The sequence below is a fragment of the Sorex fumeus genome, unplaced genomic scaffold, assembly GCF_029834395.1.
Source record: "Sorex fumeus unplaced genomic scaffold, SorFum_2.1 ptg000003l, whole genome shotgun sequence".
Classification (NCBI taxonomy): Eukaryota; Metazoa; Chordata; class Mammalia; order Eulipotyphla; family Soricidae; genus Sorex; species Sorex fumeus.
This window is the reverse complement of record NW_026606060.1, coordinates 20,674,332-20,699,737: the sequence shown is the minus strand read 5'-3', so window position 1 is coordinate 20,699,737 and position 25,406 is coordinate 20,674,332. Positions and strand designations below refer to the sequence as shown.

The 25,406-nt window shown below is 44.3% G+C and overlaps 3 gene segments (V, D, J or C); all 3 read left to right on the top strand.

Moving 5' to 3' along the window:
• The first annotated feature begins 384 nt into the window (after nucleotides 1-384).
• On the top strand, nucleotides 385-866 carry LOC130025169 (immunoglobulin kappa variable 1D-12-like). The segment is given in 2 exon segments: nucleotides 385-433; nucleotides 547-866. Coding segments are annotated over 2 exon segments (369 nt in total).
• A 10,556-nt stretch (nucleotides 867-11,422) lies between these two features.
• LOC130025189 (immunoglobulin kappa variable 1-5-like) lies at nucleotides 11,423-11,903 on the top strand. The segment is given in 2 exon segments: nucleotides 11,423-11,471; nucleotides 11,584-11,903. Coding segments are annotated over 2 exon segments (369 nt in total).
• Nucleotides 11,904-22,081: 10,178 nt separating this feature from the next.
• LOC130025178 (immunoglobulin kappa variable 1-5-like) lies at nucleotides 22,082-22,562 on the top strand. The segment is given in 2 exon segments: nucleotides 22,082-22,130; nucleotides 22,243-22,562. Coding segments are annotated over 2 exon segments (369 nt in total).
• The last annotated feature ends 2,844 nt before the right edge of the window (nucleotides 22,563-25,406 follow it).

Here is a 25,406-nt window from a genome sequence, read left to right as displayed (position 1 = left end):
CCACAGATGAGAAATAAAAGGAATGTGTACAATTCCTGAGGAAGTCTACAATGTGGTCTGACAGAGTCTGTATCTGAGGCAGAGAAAGAAGCTGTGCTAACACAGAGGACCATGGACCCACCCTTCATGCTCACACTGGGGTCCTCCTGGGACCAAGGAAGGAGCATGTTCTCTGTTGACAAAATTCTGATTACCCACAGGGACCCACAACCCTAACTTCCCTGCAGCTGGGCTGGTCTCCACACACCCGCCCCCCCCCCCGCCCCCACCTACCCAGCCTGCTCAGCCCCCACTCATTTGCAAGTCCCCAGAGCTCATGCCTGGACACTCAATATTAGTCTGTGTCACCCTGCAGGGTCAGTGTCTGTGACACCCAGAGTGGACATGTGGGCCCCTGTGCAGCTCCTCAGCTTCCTGCTGCTCTGGCTCCCAGGTAAGGAGGGAAACGAGGGTTTACTGGATCTAGTGCTACCGATGCTTCATGGGAAAATAATTTATAGTACAATGAATGGTGGTGATGATGTGTGTTTCTATTTTCAACCCCAGGTTCCCAGTGTGATATCCAGATGACCCAGAGTCCACCTGTGTCTGCATATCTAGGAGAGAAAGTCACCATCACCTGCAAGGCCAGTCAGAGCATTGGCAGTAATTTAGCCTGGTATCAGCAAAAACCAGGGAAAGCTCCCAGGCTCCTGATCAAATATGCGACCAATTTAGGGCCAGATGTCCCGCCCCGGTTCAGTGGCAGTGGATCTGGGACAGATTTCACTCTCACCATCAGCAGCCTGAAGTCTGAGGATGTTGCCACTTATTACTGTCAACGGTATAATAATTACCCTCCCACAGTGATACAGGCCAGAACATAAACCCTCAGAGATCAGCTGTGTGAGGCTGGGCTGCCCCAGCTGCTCCTCCTGATGCTTCCACTGCTGAGAGTGTATCAGAATGTCTTTGAAAGCATGGTTTCTAGGCCATCTAGAGTACCTCTGCCAGCAAATATGAATTCTGAAATACACTGTTTATCATTGCACAGCCTGGACTGTTCTGATGCATGTCGAATAAACATGTTTAAACTCTATTATTCTCAATCTCATCACAGCAGCAGAGACATGACAACAGATCTGCTGATTATATTTACGGAGATTATTTTCCTGAAGAAAGTAGGTGACAGCTTCATTCAGAGTTCATATGTGCTGCCCTGGGAACTCTAGAAGGTCTAGAAACCATGATTTTTTTTTTCGATATCACTTTTATTAGGTAAACACAAATTAAGACCACAAGGAAGTCCCAGGACACATCTACTAGAAAAGATAAAATTAGAAAAAAGCAAACTACGAAGAGTTGGTAAGGATTTAGAGGCATAAAAACTCTCAGACATTGCTTATAGGAATGCATTTGAAAACAGGTGGACAGTTTCTTCTAATGAAGTTTGACCCAGCACTTATCCTTTTGTGTGTCTATTCAGGAAAATAAAGGTGTTTAAAAACCATGTTTTAAAGGACATTTTTAAATAATCACACATATTGCCACCCAGTTTTGAGGACACGTTAGCAGCTTCATAGCCTCACAGTGAAGGTGTCTCACAGGGCACATCCTCCCATGACATGATGTCTTGTCTGATGTGGGTCAGAGGGAGAAACTGTGTCTCACCAGGGTACAAACCCTCACAATCCTGCGGTTTTTGTGTGGAGAGAGGGTAGCAGAGGGGTGATGAGATCTACTCCCTTGACTGAGAAATTTTGATCCTGACATCTTAATGGGAAATAAAATAATTTTAGTGACAGTAACTATGATATACTACCCTGGATACCCCGTAGAAGTTGTAAAGGTGTGTAAACTTCATTTCAATGTGTGGGGGCTGGCAGGAATGCAGGTAAGTAATAGACCATTAGAAAAGAAAAATGTCAACACCCTGTACTTAGCCCAAAGTGTCTTATACAGAGGCCTCATGGGAAGTACCCTGGATCACAGTGCCTGAACTCCCCTGCAGGGCCAGACCTTGAAATCCTCAGAGGGAATGTAAATCTGCGGAAATCATTTGTACCTTAGGAAATTCCACATTACTAATGATATTTTCCCAGTATCATTGCTCAAAAGTCCAATTATCTAGCAATATTGATTTTCCTTGGATTTGAATCCCTAGATAGGGAACATAAAATATGAGATGACAGTGGTGGGGATGTGTCGACCTCTTTTCAAAAGACAGATGCCCAGATCTGCACTCCACGTTTTGTTTTCCACTTTCCCTAAGCACAGACCAACCATTCAGAGCCTTTGCCAAACTGGTCCTGCCCTGTGGGCAGGAAGGTCCTGGGCTATGGAGTTGCTGTTCCCTGAACACAGGCTCTGTGTCCCCGAGATCCTGGGCTCTAGCTCAAGCTGAGAACGGGAATGTGGGGGCTCAGGGGCAGGTTCCTGTGACCCAGGAACTGAGATGGGACCTTGGATCAGCTTGTGCAGTGTCACAGTCCTGCCTGCTCAAGCACATCAATGGCACTAGTAAGAGCTTGGGGTCAAAATCAACACAGTGACTCCCTGGAGTTCAGTCTCCTTCTATGGGTTCTAGTGCAGCCTATGGGCCCAACATCCAGCTTTCCTTAGGGCTCAACAGAGTCTCCATACATGTCCAGAAACAGCAGAAACCAGGGAAGTTCCCAGAGATCTGCCACATGTAGTATCCACACTGACACGTGTATAACACACAGTTGTCTGAAGGGAACAAGAATAAATATTGGACCCGTTGTCCTGGCCATTTGGCTATTTTTTACTGCATAAAACTTCACGATTAATGTGGTCCAATAGTGTGAAAAGTGTTAAATTGGACTAAACTAATATTTTTATTACATTTAAAATCAGCTATTATTTTCGCATGATACATTTCAAGTACCCAAAATCCATATGTAGCATAGCTTTTCACAGAGCACAGTTTTGTTATGCTAAAATTAATCTAGGGACTGAAGCAATAGCACAGCGGGTAGGGTGTTTGCCTTTCACACAGCCAACTAGGCCGACACAGGTTCGATTCTCAGCATCCCATATGGTCCCCCGTGCACAGCCAGGAGCAATTCCTGAGTGTATGAGCCAGGAGTAACCGCTGAGCATTGCCGGGTGTGACCCGAAAAGCAATAAATAAATAAATAAATAAATTAAATAAAAATAATCTAGTCCCAGGAATGAAAACGACTTGGACGACATTTCACATGTCTAAGGTCCCAGTTCATTAGGACATCTAAAAATTAAAAAATTGTTGGGCACTAATGGTTTGATCGTCCCATGTGGTTTCTGAAACAGCGATGGGCACAGGCATCATCCTATGGACACATCCAGTGTGTCCATTAGCTGATGGCACAGAGGCCTCCCTACTGGTTGTAGAATCTATGGGTCTCTGTTCTGGTCTAGATGGTTCTCGGAGTAGGCTTGAAGCTGGCCTGAGAAGTCTATATCAGAGGTCAGTAGCCCTCTGCTTCCTGACATTTTACCCTTGCTCACCTGTCATTTCCTCATCCTTCCTGAAAATCTTTCTCAAATTACATCCATGTCACGTGAGAATGAAAGAAACTAGCGCTTAACTCCTGGTGACATACTTACTGCCTGAATTTCTGTTCTCTGTTAGTCGTTACTTCTCAACTATGTGAGCAGTTTATTTAAGACAGGTAGTCATTTTTGTTTCTAATAAATGAACTGATAATATATATTGCAATATTTATTTCAAACATTATTAAAAATCTCTAACAGCATCACTGGGACAACCATCTGAAATCATTTCAGCCACTAGATAGGGGACAGAACCCAGAACAGACAAGGCAGAAAGCCTAGATCTTAGAAGTGCTGGGACAATAACTGAGTTACTGCCCCATGGTCAACAGGGGCAGCAGGTCCTGTGCGTGTAAGTATAAATATATGAAAGTAGATATCAGCATCTGATTTTACACAAATGATCAGGTTCTCTTCAGTAGGGGGACAAGTCCAGTATAAGTTGTTAGCCTGAGGACATTGGAGTTTACAACTGCATGCAGTTTATGAAATTTACATTCATAGTGATACTGACGTGAAACAAACCTTTCACCAATCCTGGGACAGATCCCACACGTGTTCTTTGCTGGTGAACAGACAGTAGCAGTGAATTTCAGGGTCTAAGTGAGAGGAAGGTATTGGGGGCTCTCAGGGGAGGAGGCTGCAGCTGTGGGCTCTAGACTATGAGAGCCCCTGCTGTACTGCAGACATGCCCTTCATGGTCCTGGTCAGGGTGGTTGGTGTACCAGAGGCTTTGCCACATTGCTGATTACAGATAAAATCATACAATAGAATAACTATCAATTTCATAAGTAGTCAGGAATAAAGAAACAGCCTAATCATATTCTTACTTCCAAAGTAACATCCAGTAAATGTTCAGTAATCATGTTGGAGCAAAGTGATTCATATTCAAGCAATGGCAACTCTCTAAGCAATCTCAAAACGGGCAGCATATATTACTGCAAAGACTAGAGGGCAGACAAACTTTACAATTGTTTCTGTGTGTTTTTTCTCCAACTCTTTAATGCTTTACAACATTACAGACGCCCCCACACAAAAAAAAGCATGCAGTTTCCTTCTCCAATACACCAAGAGAGAGGGACTCTGTTCCTCACAGGAAGGAGTACATATGAGGGCAGGTTACAATTACCCACTGCATGATTTATCCATATTTGTCACTGACACCCCAGGTTGTTGACATGAGCAGGGGACCTACTCCCTGATTGACAATTGGCAGCCTGATAATCCTGGTGCTATTTACTACTTCCTACAAACATTTTGTTAGCTAGTAAATAATCTACAACAGTTATGTACAATGTATGATATGAGGCATGGCTTCATTTAAGACATAACTGCATAGTTTAATATTATAATGACCTCAGAACTAAAACTACTACTGAGTTGTACTAGTTGCATTTCAAGTCTCTCCTACACAATAATTTGTAGGGAAAGTCGCACACTGGAAAAGGACAAGCCAAAATTCACTCTAGGACCAGGCACATAACTTCGATATAAAAAACGTGTTTCCCCAGGGCATTGCCCTGCCAAAAAGACAGGGGGGATGGGGAGATGGGGGTGGGAGGGATATTATCCATGGTGGTGGAAAATGGGCACTGGTGGAGGGATGGGTATCTGATCATTGTATAATTGAAACCAAAGCACAAAAAATTGTAAATCTTCAACTGTAAAAAAATAAAAATAAAATAAAGGGAAAAAAATCTGGGTGGGCTGCAAAAAAAAAAAGTGTTTCCCATGAATGAAACTCTGGGTTTTAATTTTAACACACCAAAAAAGCATTTTGGGTCAAAAATGGTTGAATTATACCTGGCGTCCTCATAGAGTCATAGGAACAAACTTCATCAGTCTTGGTCTAGAGTTCAAGGTCAGGAGGGCTCCTCAGTGGTGCATCCATTCTGGTTTTCAGAGTAGGTCTGGGTTATCCTGGAGGACGAATGCGGCTACATTAGCCACTCTAGAGAGGATTCAGGAGCCCTCAGCTTTCTGCCATCCACCCCCAAGTGTGCCATTATTCTTATAGGCTCCTACTTGTCTCTGCAAACCTTCTGCTTTTTCTAAAACAATACCCATGACATCTTCTGGCTTTATTACACCTGGGATGTAACTATATCCTTGTGAATTCCTGAACACCTGTTTGTCATTTTTCCAAACACCTGGGAAAAGTCTCTTTGGATGCCCCAGGATCACAGGAACCACCAGCCCTAGCACTTGAAACCTATTAAGTTGTTTGACAGTTGCCCAGTAGATGGCAGACAGACCCCATAAGTGATAAAAGAGGTACGCTGGATCTTAGAAAAACTGAGAGGGTAACTTGTCAGGAGGTGTTCTGTTGGTGTTGTGGCAAAGTATGAAAGTTGCTAGAGTCTGAGTTGCAGCGACATTTTCACCCTTTTCTGACATTGGGATAGAAGTGATTTTGTCACTGTTGGTGGGAAATGTACACTAGTGAAGGGTTGACTGTTGAACCATTCTATGATTGAAACCTGATCATGAACAAATGATTTTGTAATTGTGTATTTTATGGTGATTCAATAAATAAATAAATAAATACAAGTCACGGAACTTCTGTCCTGCCTGTCTTCTATCGACTCTTTTCATCTCATTTTTAATGCTCATTATTGGAATTACATCTTTTGAGTCACTCGAATCAATCAATAAATAAATAAAAGTCACAGAAGTTCTGTCCTGTCTGTCTTCTGTGCACTTTTCTGATCTCCTATTTATTGCTCATAATTGGAGATAGATCTGTAGAGTCACTTATGGAAAATGAGGTCACACAGAGGGATTAGGTGGGAGTATATAGGCAATAGGAAAACTCCTCTGTCCCCACAGCACCCACTCAGGAATGACTTGTTGGACAAAAGGAGAGAGGGGCTCCTGCTGACAGAAAGATGATGTCACCGGAAATGACCTTTTTGGACCTTGGACTTAACTCTCCAGCCTCCCAGAATGTGAGAATCCCGTGTGTGGGGTGTGAACCCACAGCCTGCATATTCCTGTGAGGGAGCCTGAGCTGAAGCTTCACCCCATCACCTTGGAGCAGGGTCTGCCTCAGGGGCACATCACGGTAGAGAGGGGAGAAAGGATAAGGGGGGAAAGGGGCTTTGCTATTTTTTTCATCTTCACCACTTGCTTTTCTGATTACTGAGAAAAATAGCCTTAGTATTCATTCGTGGTTTATAGACTAAAAGACCAACATGTCCTTAAATATAAAGCTGTTGAATGTTTTTTTTCCTATTAGAAAATGCATCTGGAAAAAAAAAAGAAAATGCATCTGAATTCACCATCCATGATCTAGAGACTCAGAAATAAATTCTTTTTTTTTCCTTTTCTTTTTTTCGTGTAGGAGTATTGCTATTTTTTCAGCCATTGATTATGTTGGTTGAACTTGGCATGAACTGCACATCACTTTTTTTTCTTTTCTATACATTTTTTCATTGAATCACTGTGAGAGCAGCCACGAAGCTTTTGGGTTTAAGTCTCAGTCATACAATGATTAAACACCCATCCCTTCACCAGTGTCCATTTTCCACCACCCAAAATCCTAGTATCCCCCCAATCCTACACCCTCCCACTACCTGTGGGGCAGATGACTCTACATTACTCTCTTTCTACTTTGACTACATTCGATATTTTGACACCAGACCCACCAATATTACCTGGGTTTTTGCCCCAACACACAGACATGCCAAAAGGCAGCAGACGATAATTTGTTTTCTATTGTTGACCATGAATAACATATGATATCTCGTGGCCGCAGTAGTGGTCATGTGATTTTGGAATTCCGAAATTCTAACAACTGAATCTGGAGGGATTTCTGCCAAAACATGCTGGGTTCCGAGATTTTTATTTGAGTCTCTGGGATCATGGACATTAAGTAGCTTAATCAGGAATCAGAGAGGCCGTTCCTGGGCAGCGACTCAGGGTCTCACAGGGGCAGGGAGGAAAGGGCTGACTCCACCCCCATCCTGTGAGGCCTGGTGTGTCTCATCACTGTGGGTCCAAACCTGACTTTCTAATGGTCCCTGGAGGAGGGCAGCCACCGAGCCGCCAAGGGAGAGAAGGCAGAGGTCATGAATAAATTCTTGAAAGAGATCGACAAGTTGCAGAGATTCTTCCAGAACGCCCCCTACATAGTCCTGTGTAATAAGGGGCAGCATGGAGGAGGGTGGGTGAACCGCAAGCAGTCAAAAAACGTCCACATTTCACAATCACTGCCATGCACCCGGCCAGACTCTGTTGCTCATCAACAAGCCTCAAAAAAATGAAAAACTCAGGTTTGAAGGTTTTCTGACTGAAATCTCCAGGCCTTCATAGGGTCGGGATGGACTACCTGCCCCCACCTCCCTATACTTTGGGAAGCCCCAGTAGTCATGAACATGACCCAAAGCTGCTACCTAGTTAAATATTTACCTGTATCTGTATCATTCCATTACATATTTTTTATTCTAGGAGCAACATTTAAAACTCTACAATGCTGATAAGTGAGGAGTAGCACACCAGATTGGATGTGATGTAATGTAGAAAACAACCAATCTCAATTAAGAAAACGTAAAAGCAAAGGGCTATCCTGTCAAAACATCATAGTAATCTCTTGTACAAGGGCCTAATAACTGCATGGTGAGATACAAAAATCTTCGCTAAAGTTCCTCTAAGGAAACATTTTTGGTTATTCTTTCAGCAAGTTATTTACCACAAGCAATATAAAGTGAATTATTGTGTGCATTCTATGGGGTCAGGCTGAAAGGATGCTTAAAAAATTGGAAATATTGGCGGTGGGATGGTGCAGTGCTGGTGGGAATGGTTTTGGAATGCCGAACATCTATGAGAAATAATCATGAACAACTTGGTAAACTACAGTGTTTACATAAAGTGTAAGGGGCATGCATCTGAATGAAATAATTTCCAGGTATTAATGTAGGAATGACCTGTTTGCTTGTCCAGTAGGTGTCATTGCAAACACTGTGTGGCCCCATCCATCCTCCATTTTGCATTCAGGAGAGAGCCCCTGTCACATTAAGGGCCACACAGAGGGTGAGGAGCATCTCATCCTGAGATAAGAACAAGCCAGTGAGGAGAGAAAGTACAGGGCTTGTGGTTTATGCCTCAATTCACTGAGGTGAATCCTGGCACCACAAATTTCTAGAGTATGTATGGGGCATTCCTAGGAGTCTCTGAGTACCACATGGCTGATTTTAGTAGGCACAGGCATGGGGGCGTGCCCTGGTGGTCTCGGACACCATAAGCTCCCAAAAGCTGCAAATCATCAATTCTTAAACCGAAGTGGTTGGCTCATTTTTCCAAGAATTTATTAGAAGGGCAAGACGCACACGAAGCATTGGGGATCAGCTACCGCACCACACCCTGACACACAAATCAAATAATCAGAAGAAATTATACTTTTTCCTGACTACAGTTGGCTTATAGCCTCTCTTGGTGCTCTGACAGGGTTGGAACAGTTACTGCAGACATAATACTCTCTCTACATCACCAGGAATTTGCCCCTGGTGACAGATAACCCACTTGGAGCACTACCCCCTCCCCAGCAGCTCCTGTTCTGGGTCCTCTGTGGACTTGGGGTCTCCGATAGAGCGCAACAGAGGGACATGTTTGAAATATGACTCTCTCTTCTCCTCTGATTCCCTTCCCCTCTTGTCCACACTCAGCCTCTCCACATTTCTCTGCTTCGCTGATGGAGCCTGAAGTGTGTGTGGATTCTCTGAATTTCTGTTCTGAACTAAGACCCCGGATTTTCCTGTGCCACACTATGGTGCAATGGGAAACATTCAGAGAGGCTGCAAAAGGGCCACACAGCATCCTCATTGACATCTTAGTTTACATGTAAACAGGATAACCCCTACATTAATACCTCGAAATCAGTTCATTCAGTCTGCTGTGCTGCCTGCACAACTGGGGCCCAGGTTTCACTTACATCCAGTCCATTATTCACCTCAGCTTTGGGTAAATATGGTGCAGGGAGCAGTAAGTAGGGATTGGTTTGAAGCTTCCTAAGGAGGGCAGACGAGGCCGATTGGGAGCAGGATCCTGCTCCATGAAGAGCAATGGCTGCAGGGTGGAGAGATCTCTTCTGCTCAAGTCAGGTGTGAGGCATCAAACAGCCCTGGAGGGTGCTGTCCCAGGCCCTGCAGAAGGGGAGCCCCGGTAGCTGCTTCTGTCTGACAGAAGAACTCAGGGAAGTCCCAGTCACAGGTTGAACACTGCAGAGAAAACCATCTCCTCTAGACTCCATGATCACTGCAGGCCTCCCCTGGGACCAGCTATTTCCTGGGAAACATTCCAGACCCTCCCCAGGATACTTAGTACTTCGGCACTTGTATTTCCTGCTGTACTAGTGGTTCATGGGGGTCTGGTTTGGTAAGTCATGTGTTGAATTCAGTGTTGTAGAGACCATAGAATTGTGAAGGGAGAGCTGGGTTTGCAGTTCCAGGGGCACCTCCAGAATAAAAGAACAGTGATGATAATGGGGTGGTGGGACCGCACACTTAGGAACCTGGATACTGAATTCCCCAGAATGGATCTCTGCCCCAGCCCTGAGTGACACTTCTTGTGTGAGTTCTATCCTCACCCCATGCTTTCTGCCTTACCCAGGTGGCACCTGATATCTCATACTGGTCTTTTTTTAGTGTCTGTGAATCCCGTATGCTATGAGGAGGCATCATTCACTGTTCCTCAATCTTCTCAAGACACTAAGACTTTCATCTTGTGTCTGAGAGCTCCTATGTCTTTGGAGCAACACCAGGATTTCAAGCAAGGGTTGGACCTGTGAAGAGACAGAGGCTATTCAATAAGGTCAAATAGGACCCTCTCAGCCACCGCATCAAAGCACATTCTAAACTAGCCAACTCAGCATAAGAGGATAAAACATAGGAAGAAAGTTCAAGGAGGTCAAGGAATTTTCAGTTCTGAGTCAAGAAATAGGGAATAAGTTTTTCAAGATGAGGACGTAAAATTTTTATTGTGTTGATAGGGAAGTAAAGGATAGTTTTTCAGGTGAAGGATGGAGAGATGAGCGGGACAAAGGGTTGGACTAACAGATATTCTTTACCTTAGCACTCATTTATGACTCAAGATCCCAAATGTTTGCACAACCCTTTTCACTCATTGAATTCCTGGCTGCTGATAATAACAATTTCTCACATAAAATAATATAGTGCTTGGTGAGGGAGACTGACCCATCAGGAGGCATGAGCTGGGGTCCACGTGTGAGCACAGGACCATCATGAGCCAGAGCACCTGTAGATAAAGGCCTGACAGGTCCAGCACTGCAGCATCACACTAGCCTTGCGTCCTTGTTACCCAGCATTGAACTGCTCATCCCGCTAGCTACATGATGTTTAGAGTGACCGTCAGGTTCTCTGAGCACTGACAGAGACCCCCCCAAACCCCCGCCCATCAAATAGGAAAACATAAAAGTTTAATCCTTTCCAAAGTGCAGTAAAGCATAATGCAATTCCAAAGCAAAGAGAAAACTTCCCTTGCCTCAATTATATCCACAGATGAGAAATGAAAGGAATGTGTACAATTCCTGAGGAAGTCTATAATGTGGTCTGACAGAGCCTGTATCTAAGGCAGATAAAGAAGCTGTGCTAACACAGAGGACCATGAACCCACCCTTCATGCTCACACTGGGGTCCTCCTGGGACCAAGGAAGGAGCATGTTCTCTGTTGACAAAATTCTGCTTACCCACAGGGACCCAAACCCCTGACTTTCCTGCAGCTGGGCTGGTCCCCACACAACCTCCCCCTCTCCCCCACCTACCCAGCATGCCCAGCCCCCACTCATTTGCAAGTCCCCAGAGCTCATGCCTGGACACTCAATATTAGTCTGTGTCACCCTGCAGGGTCAGTGTCTGTAACACCCAAAGTGGACATGAGGGCCCCTGTGCAGCTCCTCAGTTTCCTGCTGCTCTGGCTCCCAGGTAAGGAGGGAAAGGAGGGTTTATTGGATCTAGTGATACCCGTGCTTCAAGGAAAATAATTTAAAATACAATGAATGGTGGTGATGATGTGTGTTTCTATTTTCAACCCCAGGTTCCCAGTGTGATATCCAGATGACCCAGAGTCCACCTGTGTCTGCATATCTAGGAGAGAAAGTCACCATCACCTGCAAGGCCAGTCAGAGCATTGGCAGATATTTAGCCTGGTATCAGCAAAAACCAGGGAAAGCTCCCAGGCTCCTGATCAGTTATGCGACCAATTTAGCGCCAGATGTCCCATCCCGGTTCAGCGGCAGTGGATCTGGGACAGATTTCACTCTCACCATCAACAGCCTGAAGTCTGAGGATGCTGCCACTTATTACTGTCAACAGTATAATTATAACCCTCCCACAGTGATACAGGCCAGAACATAAACCCCCAGAGATCAGCTGTGTGAAGCTGGGCTGCCCCAGCTGCTCCTCCTGATGCTTCCACTGCTGAGAGTGTATCAGAATGTCTTTGAAAGCATGGTTTCTAGGCCATCTAGAGCGCCTATGCCAGCATATATGAATTCTGAATGACACTGTTCATCATTGCACAGCCTGGACAGTGCTGGTGCATGTCGAATGAACATGTTTAAACTCTATTATTCTCAATCTCATCACAGCAGCAGAGACATGACAACAGATCTGCTGATTAAATTTACAGAGATTATTTTCCTGAAGTAAGTAGGTGACAGTCTTAAAGTTCATATGTGCTGTCCTGGGCATTCAAGAAGGTCTAGAAAGCAGGCTTTACTTTTTTGATATCACTTTTATTAAGTAAACACACTTTAAGACCACAAGTAACTCCCAGGACACATCTACTAGAAAAGATAAAATTAGAAAAAAGCAAACTACAAAGAGTTGGTAAGGATTGAGAGGCATAAAAACTCTCAGACATTGCTTATAGGAATGCATTTGAAGACAGGTGGACAGTTTCTTCTAATGAAGTTTGACCCAGCACTTATCCTCTTGTGTGTCTGTTCAGGGAAATAAAGGTGTTTAAAAAACATGCTTTAAAGGACATTTTTTTAAATAATCACACATATTGCCACCTAGTTTTGAGGACATGTTAGCAGCTTCATAGCCTCACACTGAAGGCGTCTCACTGGGTGCATTCTTCCATGACATGATGTCCTAAGGTAAAAATGATTTCTGTAGATTTACATTCCCTCTGAGGGTTTCAAGGCCTGGACCTGCAGGGGAGCTCAGGCACTGTGATCCAGGGTATTTCCCATGAGGCCTCAGTATAAGACTTTGGTATAAGTACAGGGTGTTGACATTTTTCTTTTCTAATGGTCTATTACTGACCTGAATTCCCGCAGCACCCACACATTGAAATGAAGTTTACACCCCTTTACAACTTCTACGGTATGCAGGGTAGTATACCATAGTTCCTTCACTAAAATTGTTTTATTTCCCATTAAGATGTCAGGATCAAAATCCCTCAGTCAAGGGAGTAGATCCCCAGATTGGGAACATAAAATATGGGGTGACCTTGGTGGGGATGTGTCGACCTCTTTTCAAAAGACAGATGCCCAGATCTGCACTCCACATTTTGTTTTAAACTTTCCCTAAGCACAGACCAACCATACAGAGCCTTTGCCAAACTGGTCCTGGCCTGTGGGCAGGAAGCCCCTGGGCCATGGAGTTGCTGTTCCCTGAACACGGGCTCTGAGTCTCCCAAACCCTGGGCTCTGGCTCCAGCTGAGAACGGGCAGGTACCTGTGACCTGGGCACTGAGATGAGAACTTGGGTCAGCTCATGCAGTGTCACAGCCCTGCCTGCTCTAGCACATCAATGGTACCAGCAAGATCTTGGGGACAAAATAAACACAGTGACTCCCTGGAGTTTAATCTCCATGTCTAGGTTCTAGTGCAGCCTGTGGGCCCAATGTCCATCTTCCCTCAGAGCTCAACAGAGTCTCCATACGTGTCCAGCAACAGCAGAAACCCGGGAAGTTCCAGAGATCTGCCACATGTAGTATCCACACTGACACGTGTATAACACACAGTTGGCTGAAGGGAACAGGAATAACTATTGGACCCTGTTGTCCTGGAGATAGGGCTGGGTTTTACTGCATAAAACCTCATGATTTATGTGACCCAATAGTGTGGAAAGGATTAAATTGGACTAAATTAATATTTTTATTACATTTAAAATTAGCTATTATTTTCACATGATAATTTCAAGTATCCAAAGTCCATATGTGGGCACAGCTCTTCACAGAGCACAGTTTTATTATGTTAAAAATAATCTAGTCCCAGGAATGCAAATGACTTGAAAGACATTTCACATGTCTGAGGTCCCAGTTCATTAGGACATCTAAAAATTAAAATATTGTTGTTGGGCACTAATGGTTTGATCATCCCATTTGGTTTCTGAAACTGCGATGGGAACAGGCATCATAGTATGAACACAGCCAGCGAATCCATTAGCTGATGGCCCAGAGGCCTCCTTACTGATGTAGAATCTATGGGTCTCTGATCTGGTCTGGATGGTTCTCGGAATAGGCTTGAAGCTGGGCTGAGAAGTCTATATCAGGGGTCAGGATCCCTCTGCTTCCTGATATTTTACCCATGCTCACCTGTCATTTCCTCTTCCTTCCTGAAAATATTTTTTAAATTACATCCATGTCATGTGAGAATGAAAAAAACTATCGCTTAATTCCTGGTGACATACATAACTGCGTGAATTCCTGTCCTCTGTTAGTCATTACTTCTCAACTATGTGAGCAGTTTATTTAGACAGGGAGTCATTTTTGTTCCTAGTAAACGAACTGGGCCCGCTCGAACTGATAATATATATTGCAATATTTATTTCAAACATTATTTAAAATCTCTAACAGCATCACTGGCACAAGCATCTGAAATCATTTCAGTCACCAGATGGGTGACAGAACCCAGAACTGACAAGGCAGAGAGCCTGGATCTTAGAAGTGCAGGGACAATAACTGAGTTACTGTCCCGTGGTCAACAGGGGGAGCGAGTCCTGTGCATGTCAGTGTAAATATATGAAAGTAGCTCTCAGCAGCTGATTTTACACAAACGATCACGTTCTCTTTAGTGGGAGCACAAGTCCAGTATAAGTTGTTAGCCTGAGGACATTGGAGTTTACAACTGCATGCACTTTATGAAGTTTACATTCACAGTGATACAGCCCCAAAATGAACCTATGACATGGCCTGGGACAGATGCCCACACGTGTTCTTTGCTGGTAAGCAGACAGCAGCAGTGAGTTTCAGATTCCAAGTGAGAGGAAGGTATTGGGTGTCTCAGGGGAGGAGGCTGCAGCTGTGGGCTCTGGACTATGAGATCCCCTGCTGTACTGCAGATATGCCCTTCATGATCCTGGTCAGTGTGGTTGGTGTACCAGAGGCCTTGCCACATTGCTGATTACAGATAAAATCATACAATAGAATAACTATCAATTTCATATGTAGCCAGATATAAATTAACTGTCACTGTCACTGTCCTCCCGTTATTCATCGATTTGCTCGAGCAGGCCCAGTAACGTCTCCATTGGAGACTTTGTTGTTACTGTGTTTGGCATATCGAATACATCACGGGTAGCTTGCCAGGCTCTGCCGTGCGGGCGAGATACTCTGGGTAGCTTGCCGGGCTCTCCGAGAGGGGCGGGGGAATCGAAGTCGGGTTGGCCGTGTTGGCTCTGTGCAAGGCAAACGCCCTACCGCTATGTTATCGCTCCAGCCCCCATCCTAATTATATTCTTAGTTCCAAAGTAACATCCAGTAAATGTTCAGTAATCATGTTGGAGCAAAGTCATTCATACTCAAGCAAAGGCAACTCTCAGCAATCTCAAAACGGGCATCATATATTACTGCAAAGACTAGAGGGTGGACAAACTTTACACTTGTTTCTGTGTTTTTTTTTCTTCAACTCTTTAATGCTTTACAACATTACAGACCCCCCCCCAAAAAAAAGCATGCAGTTTCTTTCTCCAATACAACAAGGGAGAGGGACTCTGTTCCTCACAGTAAGAAGTACATATGAGGGCAGGTTACAATTACCCACTGCATGATTTATCCATGTTTGTCACTGACACCCCAGACTGGTGACATGAGCAGGAAAACTACTCTTTGATTAACAATTGGCAGCCTGATAATCCTGGTGCTATTTATTACTTCCTACAAACACTTTGTTACTGGTGAATAATCTACTTCAGATTTGTAGTCTGTATGATATGAGGCAAGGCTACATTTAAGACACAACTGCATAGTTTAATAGTATAATGACCTCAGAAGTAAAACTACTACCGAGTTGTGCAAGTTTCATTTCAAGTCTCTCCTACAGAATAATTTGTAGAGAAAGTCGCACATTGGAAAAGCACAAGCCAAAATTCACTCTAGGACCAGGCACGTAACTTCGATATAAAAAACGTGTTTCCCATGAATGAAACTCTGGGTTTGAATTATAACAAATAAGCATTTGGGTCAAAAATTGTTGAATTATATCTGGCTTTCTCATAGAGTCATAGGAACTAATTTCATCAGTCTTGGTCTATAGTTCAAGGTCAGGAGGGCTCCTCAGTGGTGCATCCATTGTGGTTCTCAGAGAACTTCTGGGTTATCCTGGAGGAGGAATAAGGCTGCATTAGCCACTCTAGAGAGAAGCCAGGAAACTTCTGCTTTCTTTTATCCTGCCCCCACATGTACCATTATCCTTACAGGCTCCTACTTATCTCTGCAACACTTCTGTTTTTTCTAAAACAATACCTATGGCATCTTCTGGGTTTATGACACCTGGGATGTACCTATGTCCTTGTGAATTCCTGAACACCTGTTTGCCATTTTTCCAAACACCTGGGAAAAGTCTCTTTGGATGCCACAGGATCACAGGGACCACGAGCACTAGCACTTGAAACCTATTAAGTTGCTGTATGACAGTTGCCCAGTAGATGGCAGAAAGACCCCATAAGTGACAAGCGAGGGACACTGGATCTTAGAAAAACTGAGAGGGTACCAGGTCAGGAGGGACAGGGTGTTCTGTCAGTGATGTGGGAAAGTATGAAGGCTGCTAGAGTCTAAATTGCAGTGACATTTTCACCCTTTTCTGACATTGGGATAGAAGTGATTTTGTCACTGTTGGTGGGAAATGTACACTAGTGAAGGGTTGACTGTTGAACCATTCTATGATTGAAACCTGATCATGAACAAATGATTTTGTAATTGTGTATTTTATGGTGATTCAATAAATAAATAAATAAATACAAGTCACGGAACTTCTGTCCTGCCTGTCTTCTATCGACTCTTTTCATCCCATTTTTAATGCTCATTATTGGAATTATATCTTTCGAGTCACTCGAATCAATAAATAAATAAATAAAAGTCACAGAAGTTCTGTCCTGTCTGTCTTCTGTGCACTTTTCTGATCTCCTATTTATTGCTCATAATTGGAGATAGATCTGTAGAGTCACTTATGGAAAATGAGGTCACACAGAGGGATTAGGTGGGAGTATATAGGCAATAGGAAAACTCCTCTGTCCCCACAGCACCCACTCAGGAATGACTTGTTGGACAAAAGGAGAGAGGGGCTCCTGCTGACAGAAAGATGATGTCACCGGAAATGACCTTTTTGGACCTTGGACTTCACTCTCCAGCCTCCCAGAATGTGAGAATCCCGTGTGTGGGGTGTGAACCCACAGCCTGCATATTCCTGTGAGGGAGCCTGAGCTGATGCTTCACCCCATCACCTTGGAGCAGGGTCTGACTCAGGGGCACATCACGGTAGAGAGGGGAGAAAGGATAAGGGGGGAAAGGGGCTTTGCTATTTTTTTCATCTTTACCACTTGCTTTTCTGATTACTGAGAAAAATAGCTTTAGTATTCATTCGTGGTTTATAGACTAAAAGACCAACATGTCCTTAAATATAAAGCTGTTGAATGTTTTTTTTTTCCTATTAGAAAATGCATCTGGAAAAAAAAAGAAAATGCATCTGGATTCACCATCCATGATCTAGAGACTCAGAAATAAAGTCTTTTTTTTTCCTTTTCTTTTTTTAGTGTAGGAGTATTGTTATTTTTTCAACCATTGATTATGTTGGTTGAACTTGGCATGAACTACACATCACTTTTTTTTCTTTTCTATACATTTTTTCATTGAATCACTGTGAGAGCAGCCACGAAGCTTTTGGGTTTAAGTCTCAGTCATACAATGATGAAACACCCATCCTTTCACCAGTGTCCATTTTCCACCACCCAAAACCCTAGTATCCCCCCAATCCTACACCCTCCCCCTACCTGTGGGGCAGATGACTCTACATTACTCTCTTTCTACTTTGACTACATTCGATATTTTGACACCAGACCCACCAATATTACCTGGGTTTTTGCCCCAACACACAGACCTGCCAAAAGGCAGCAGACGATAATTTGTTTTCTATTGTTGACCATGAATAACATATGATATCTCGTGGCCGCAGTAGTGGTCATGCGATTTTGGAATTCCGAAATTCTAACAGCTGAATCTGGAGGAATTTCTGCCAAAACCTGCTGGGTTCCGAGATTTTTATTTGAGTCTCTGGGATCATGGACATTAAGTAGCTTGATCAGGAATCAGAGAGGCCGTTCCTGGGCAGCGACTCAGGGTCTCACTGGGGCAGGGAGGAAAGGGCTGACTCCACCCCCATCCTGTGAGGCCTGGTGTGTCTCATCACTGTGGGTCCAAACCTGACTTTCTAATGGCCCCTGGAGGAGGGCAGCCACTGAGCCGCCAAGGGAGAGAAGGCAGAGGTAATGAATAAATTCTTGAAAGAGATTGACAAGTTGCAGAGATTCTTCCAGAACCCCCCCTACATAGTCCTGTGTAATAAGGGGCAGCATGAAGGAGGGTGGGTGAACCCCAAGCAGTCAAAAAACGTCCACATTTCACAATCACTACCATGCACCCGGCCAGACTCCGTTGCTCATCAACAAGCCTCAAAAAAATGAAAAACTCAGGTTTGAAGGTTTTCTGACTGAAATCTCCAGGCCTTCATAGGGTCGGGATGGACTACCTGCCCCTACCTCCCTATACTTTGGGAAGCCTCAGTAGTCATGAACATGACCCAAAGCTGCTACCTAGTTAAATATTTACCTGTATCTGTATCATTCCATTACATATTTTTTATTCTAGGAGCAACATTTAAAACTCTACAATGCTGATAAGTGAGGAGTAGCACACCAGATTGGATGTGATGCAATGCAGAAAACAACCAATCTCAATTAAGAAAACGTAAAAGCAAAGGGCTATCCTGTCACAACATCATAGTAATCTCTTGTACAAGGGCCTAATAACTGCATGGTGAGATACAAAAATCTTCGCTAAAGTTCCTCTAAGGAAACATTTTTGGTTATTCTTTCAGCAAGTTATTTACCAGAAGCAATATAAAGTGAATTATTGTGTGCATTCTATGGGGTCAGGCTGAAAGGATGCTTAAAAAATTGGAAATATTGGCGGTGGGATGGTGCAGTGCTGGTGGGAATGGTTTTGGAATGCTGAACATCTATGAGAAATAATCATGAACAACTTGGTAAACTACAGTGTTTACATAAAGTGTAAGGGGCATGCATCTGAATGAAATAATTTCCAGGTATTAATGTAGGAATGACCTGTTTGCTTGTCCAGTAGGTGTCATTGCAAACACTGTGTGGCCCCATCCATCCTCCATTTTGCATTCAGGAGAGAGTCCCTGTCACATTAAGGGCCACACAGAGGGTGAGGAGCATCTCATCCTGAGATAAGAACAAGCCAGTGAGGAGAGAAAGTACAGGGCTTGTGGTTTATGCCTCAATTCACTGAGGTGAATCCTGGCACCACAAATTTCTAGAGTATGTATGGGGCATTCCTAGGAGTCTCTGAGTACCACATGGCTGATTTTAGTAGGCACAGGCATGGGGGCGTGCCCTGGTGGTCTCGGACACCATAAGCTCCCAAAAGCTGCAAATCATCAATTCTTAAACCGAAGTGGTTGGCTCATTTTTCCAAGAATTTATTAGAAGGGCAAGACGCACACGAAGCATTGGGGATCAGCTACCGCACCACACCCTGACACACAAATCAAATAATCAGAAGAAATTATACTTTTTCCTGACTACAGTTGGCTTATAGCCTCTCTTGGTGCTCTGCCAGGGATGGAACAGTTACTGCATACATAATACTCTCTCTACATCACCAGGAATTTGCCCCTGGTGACAGATAACCCACTTGGAGCACTACCCCCTCCCCAGCAGCTCCTGTTCTGGGTCCTCTGTGGTCTTGGGGTCTCCGATAGAGCGCAACAGAGGGACATGTCTGAAATATGACTCTCTCTTCTCCTCTGATTCCCTTCCCCTCTTGTCCACACTCAGCCTCTCCACATTTCTCTGCTTCGCTGATGGAGCCTGAAGTGTGTGTGGATTCTCTGAATTTCTGTTCTGAACTAAGACCCCGGATTTTCCTGTGCCACACTATGGTGCAATGGGAAACATTCAGAGAGGCTGCAAAAGGGCCACACAGCATCCTCATTGACATCTTAGTTTACATGTAAACAGGACAACCCCTACATTAATACCTCGAAATCAGTTCATTCAGTCTGCTGTGCTGCCTGCACAACTGGGGCCCAGGTTTCACTTACATCCAGTCCATTATTCACCTCAGCTTTGGGTAAATATGGTGCAGGGAGCAGTAAGTAGGGATTGGTTTGAAGCTTCCTAAGGAGGGCAGACGAGGCCGATTGGGAGCAGGATCCTGCTTCATGAAGAGCAATGTCTGCAGGGTGGAGAGATCTCTTCTGCTCAAGTCAGGTGTGAGGCATCAAACAGCCCTGGAGGGTGCTGTCCCAGGCCCTGCAGAAGGGGAGCCCCGGTAGCTGCTTCTGTCTGACAGAAGAACTCAGGGAAGTCCCAGTCACAGGTTGAACACTGCAGAGAAAACCATCTCCTCTAGACTCCATGATCACTGCAGGCCTCCCCTGGGACCAGCTATTTCCTGGGAAACATTCCAGACCCTCCCCAGGATACTTAGTACTTCGGCCCGTGTATTTCCTGCTGTACTAGTGGTTCATGGGGGTCTGGTTTGGTAAGTTATGTGTTGAATTCAGTGTTGTAGAGACCATAGAATTGTGAAGGGAGAGCTGGGTTTGCAGTTCCAGGGGCACCTCCAGAATAAAAGAACAGTGATGCTAATGGGGTGGTGGGACCGCACACTTAGGAACCTGGATACTGAATTCCCCAGAATGGATCTCTGCCCCAGCCCTGAGTGACACTTCTTGTGTGAGTTCTATCCTCACCCCATGCTTACTGCCTTACCCAGGTGGCACCGGGTATCTCATACAGGTCTTTTTTTAGTGTCTGTGAATCCCGTATGCTATGAGGAGGCATCATTCACTGTTCCTCAATCTTCTCAAGACACTAAGACTTTCATCTTGTGTCTGAGAGCTCCTATGTCTTTGGAGCAACACCAGGATTTCAAGCAAGGGATGGACCTGTGAAGAGACAGAGGCTATTCAATAAGGTCAAATAGGACCCTCTCAGCCACCGCATCAAAGCACATTCTAAACTAGCCAACTCAGCATAAGAGGATAAAACATAGGAAGAAAGTTCAAGGAGGTCAAGGAATTTTCAGTTCTGAGTCAAGAAATAGGGAATAAGTTTTTCAAGATGAGGACGTAAAATTTTTATTGTGTTGATAGGGAAGTAAAGGATAGTTTTTCAGGTGAAGGATGGAGAGATGAGCGGGACAAAGGGTTGGACTAACAGATATTCTTTACCTTAGCACTCATTTATGACTCAAGATCCCAAATGTTTGCACAACCCTTTTCACTCATTGAATTCCTGGCTGCTGATAATAACAATTTCTCACATAAAATAATATAGTGCTTGGTGAGGGAGACTGACCCATCAGGAGGCATGAGCTGGGGTCCACGTGTGAGCACAGGACCATCATGAGCCAGAGCACCTGTAGATAAAGGCCTGACAGGTCCAGCACTGCAGCATCACACTAGCCTTGCGTCCTTGTTACCCAGCATTGAACTGCTCATCCCGCTAGCTACATGATGTTTAGAGTGACCGTCAGGTTCTCTGAGCACTGACAGAGACCCCCCCAAACCCCCGCCCATCAAATAGGAAAACATAAAAGTTTAATCCTTTCCAAAGTGCAGTAAAGCATAATGCAATTCCAAAGCAAAGAGAAAACTTCCCTTGCCTCAATTATATCCACAGATGAGAAATGAAAGGAATGTGTACAATTCCTGAGGAAGTCTATAATGTGGTCTGACAGAGCCTGTATCTAAGGCAGATAAAGAAGCTGTGCTAACACAGAGGACCATGAACCCACCCTTCATGCTCACACTGGGGTCCTCCTGGGACCAAGGAAGGAGCATGTTCTCTGTTGACAAAATTCTGCTTACCCACAGGGACCCAAACCCCTGACTTTCCTGCAGCTGGGCTGGTCCCCACACAACCTCCCCCTCTCCCCCACCTACCCAGCATGCCCAGCCCCCACTCATTTGCAAGTCCCCAGAGCTCATGCCTGGACACTCAATATTAGTCTGTGTCACCCTGCAGGGTCAGTGTCTGTAACACCCAAAGTGGACATGAGGGCCCCTGTGCAGCTCCTCAGTTTCCTGCTGCTCTGGCTCCCAGGTAAGGAGGGAAAGGAGGGTTTATTGGATCTAGTGATACCCGTGCTTCAAGGAAAATAATTTAAAATACAATGAATGGTGGTGATGATGTGTGTTTCTATTTTCAACCCCAGGTTCCCAGTGTGATATCCAGATGACCCAGAGTCCACCTGTGTCTGCATATCTAGGAGAGAAAGTCACCATCACCTGCAAGGCCAGTCAGAGCATTGGCAGATATTTAGCCTGGTATCAGCAAAAACCAGGGAAAGCTCCCAGGCTCCTGATCAGTTATGCGACCAATTTAGCGCCAGATGTCCCATCCCGGTTCAGCGGCAGTGGATCTGGGACAGATTTCACTCTCACCATCAACAGCCTGAAGTCTGAGGATGCTGCCACTTATTACTGTCAACAGTATAATTATAACCCTCCCACAGTGATACAGGCCAGAACATAAACCCCCAGAGATCAGCTGTGTGAAGCTGGGCTGCCCCAGCTGCTCCTCCTGATGCTTCCACTGCTGAGAGTGTATCAGAATGTCTTTGAAAGCATGGTTTCTAGGCCATCTAGAGCGCCTATGCCAGCATATATGAATTCTGAATGACACTGTTCATCATTGCACAGCCTGGACAGTGCTGGTGCATGTCGAATGAACATGTTTAAACTCTATTATTCTCAATCTCATCACAGCAGCAGAGACATGACAACAGATCTGCTGATTAAATTTACAGAGATTATTTTCCTGAAGTAAGTAGGTGACAGTCTTAAAGTTCATATGTGCTGTCCTGGGCATTCAAGAAGGTCTAGAAAGCAGGCTTTACTTTTTTGATATCACTTTTATTAAGTAAACACACTTTAAGACCACAAGTAACTCCCAGGACACATCTACTAGAAAAGATAAAATTAGAAAAAAGCAAACTACAAAGAGTTGGTAAGGATTGAGAGGCATAAAAACTCTCAGACATTGCTTATAGGAATGCATTTGAAGACAGGTGGACAGTTTCTTCTAATGAAGTTTGACCCAGCACTTATCCTCTTGTGTGTCTGTTCAGGGAAATAAAGGTGTTTAAAAAACATGCTTTAAAGGACATTTTTTTAAATAATCACACATATTGCCACCTAGTTTTGAGGACATGTTAGCAGCTTCATAGCCTCACACTGAAGGCGTCTCACTGGGTGCATTCTTCCATGACATGATGTCCTAAGGTAAAAATGATTTCTGTAGATTTACATTCCCTCTGAGGGTTTCAAGGCCTGGACCTGCAGGGGAGCTCAGGCACTGTGATCCAGGGTATTTCCCATGAGGCCTCAGTATAAGACTTTGGTATAAGTACAGGGTGTTGACATTTTTCTTTTCTAATGGTCTATTACTGACCTGAATTCCCGCAGCACCCACACATTGAAATGAAGTTTACACCCCTTTACAACTTCTACGGTATGCAGGGTAGTATACCATAGTTCCTTCACTAAAATTGTTTTATTTCCCATTAAGATGTCAGGATCAAAATCCCTCAGTCAAGGGAGTAGATCCCCAGATTGGGAACATAAAATATGGGGTGACCTTGGTGGGGATGTGTCGACCTCTTTTCAAAAGACAGATGCCCAGATCTGCACTCCACATTTTGTTTTAAACTTTCCCTAAGCACAGACCAACCATACAGAGCCTTTGCCAAACTGGTCCTGGCCTGTGGGCAGGAAGCCCCTGGGCCATGGAGTTGCTGTTCCCTGAACACGGGCTCTGAGTCTCCCAAACCCTGGGCTCTGGCTCCAGCTGAGAACGGGCAGGTACCTGTGACCTGGGCACTGAGATGAGAACTTGGGTCAGCTCATGCAGTGTCACAGCCCTGCCTGCTCTAGCACATCAATGGTACCAGCAAGATCTTGGGGACAAAATAAACACAGTGACTCCCTGGAGTTTAATCTCCATGTCTAGGTTCTAGTGCAGCCTGTGGGCCCAATGTCCATCTTCCCTCAGAGCTCAACAGAGTCTCCATACGTGTCCAGCAACAGCAGAAACCCGGGAAGTTCCAGAGATCTGCCACATGTAGTATCCACACTGACACGTGTATAACACACAGTTGGCTGAAGGGAACAGGAATAACTATTGGACCCTGTTGTCCTGGAGATAGGGCTGGGTTTTACTGCATAAAACCTCATGATTTATGTGACCCAATAGTGTGGAAAGGATTAAATTGGACTAAATTAATATTTTTATTACATTTAAAATTAGCTATTATTTTCACATGATAATTTCAAGTATCCAAAGTCCATATGTGGGCACAGCTCTTCACAGAGCACAGTTTTATTATGTTAAAAATAATCTAGTCCCAGGAATGCAAATGACTTGAAAGACATTTCACATGTCTGAGGTCCCAGTTCATTAGGACATCTAAAAATTAAAATATTGTTGTTGGGCACTAATGGTTTGATCATCCCATTTGGTTTCTGAAACTGCGATGGGAACAGGCATCATAGTATGAACACAGCCAGCGAATCCATTAGCTGATGGCCCAGAGGCCTCCTTACTGATGTAGAATCTATGGGTCTCTGATCTGGTCTGGATGGTTCTCGGAATAGGCTTGAAGCTGGGCTGAGAAGTCTATATCAGGGGTCAGGATCCCTCTGCTTCCTGATATTTTACCCATGCTCACCTGTCATTTCCTCTTCCTTCCTGAAAATATTTTTTAAATTACATCCATGTCATGTGAGAATGAAAAAAACTATCGCTTAATTCCTGGTGACATACATAACTGCGTGAATTCCTGTCCTCTGTTAGTCATTACTTCTCAACTATGTGAGCAGTTTATTTAGACAGGGAGTCATTTTTGTTCCTAGTAAACGAACTGGGCCCGCTCGAACTGATAATATATATTGCAATATTTATTTCAAACATTATTTAAAATCTCTAACAGCATCACTGGCACAAGCATCTGAAATCATTTCAGTCACCAGATGGGTGACAGAACCCAGAACTGACAAGGCAGAGAGCCTGGATCTTAGAAGTGCAGGGACAATAACTGAGTTACTGTCCCGTGGTCAACAGGGGGAGCGAGTCCTGTGCATGTCAGTGTAAATATATGAAAGTAGCTCTCAGCAGCTGATTTTACACAAACGATCACGTTCTCTTTAGTGGGAGCACAAGTCCAGTATAAGTTGTTAGCCTGAGGACATTGGAGTTTACAACTGCATGCACTTTATGAAGTTTACATTCACAGTGATACAGCCCCAAAATGAACCTATGACATGGCCTGGGACAGATGCCCACACGTGTTCTTTGCTGGTAAGCAGACAGCAGCAGTGA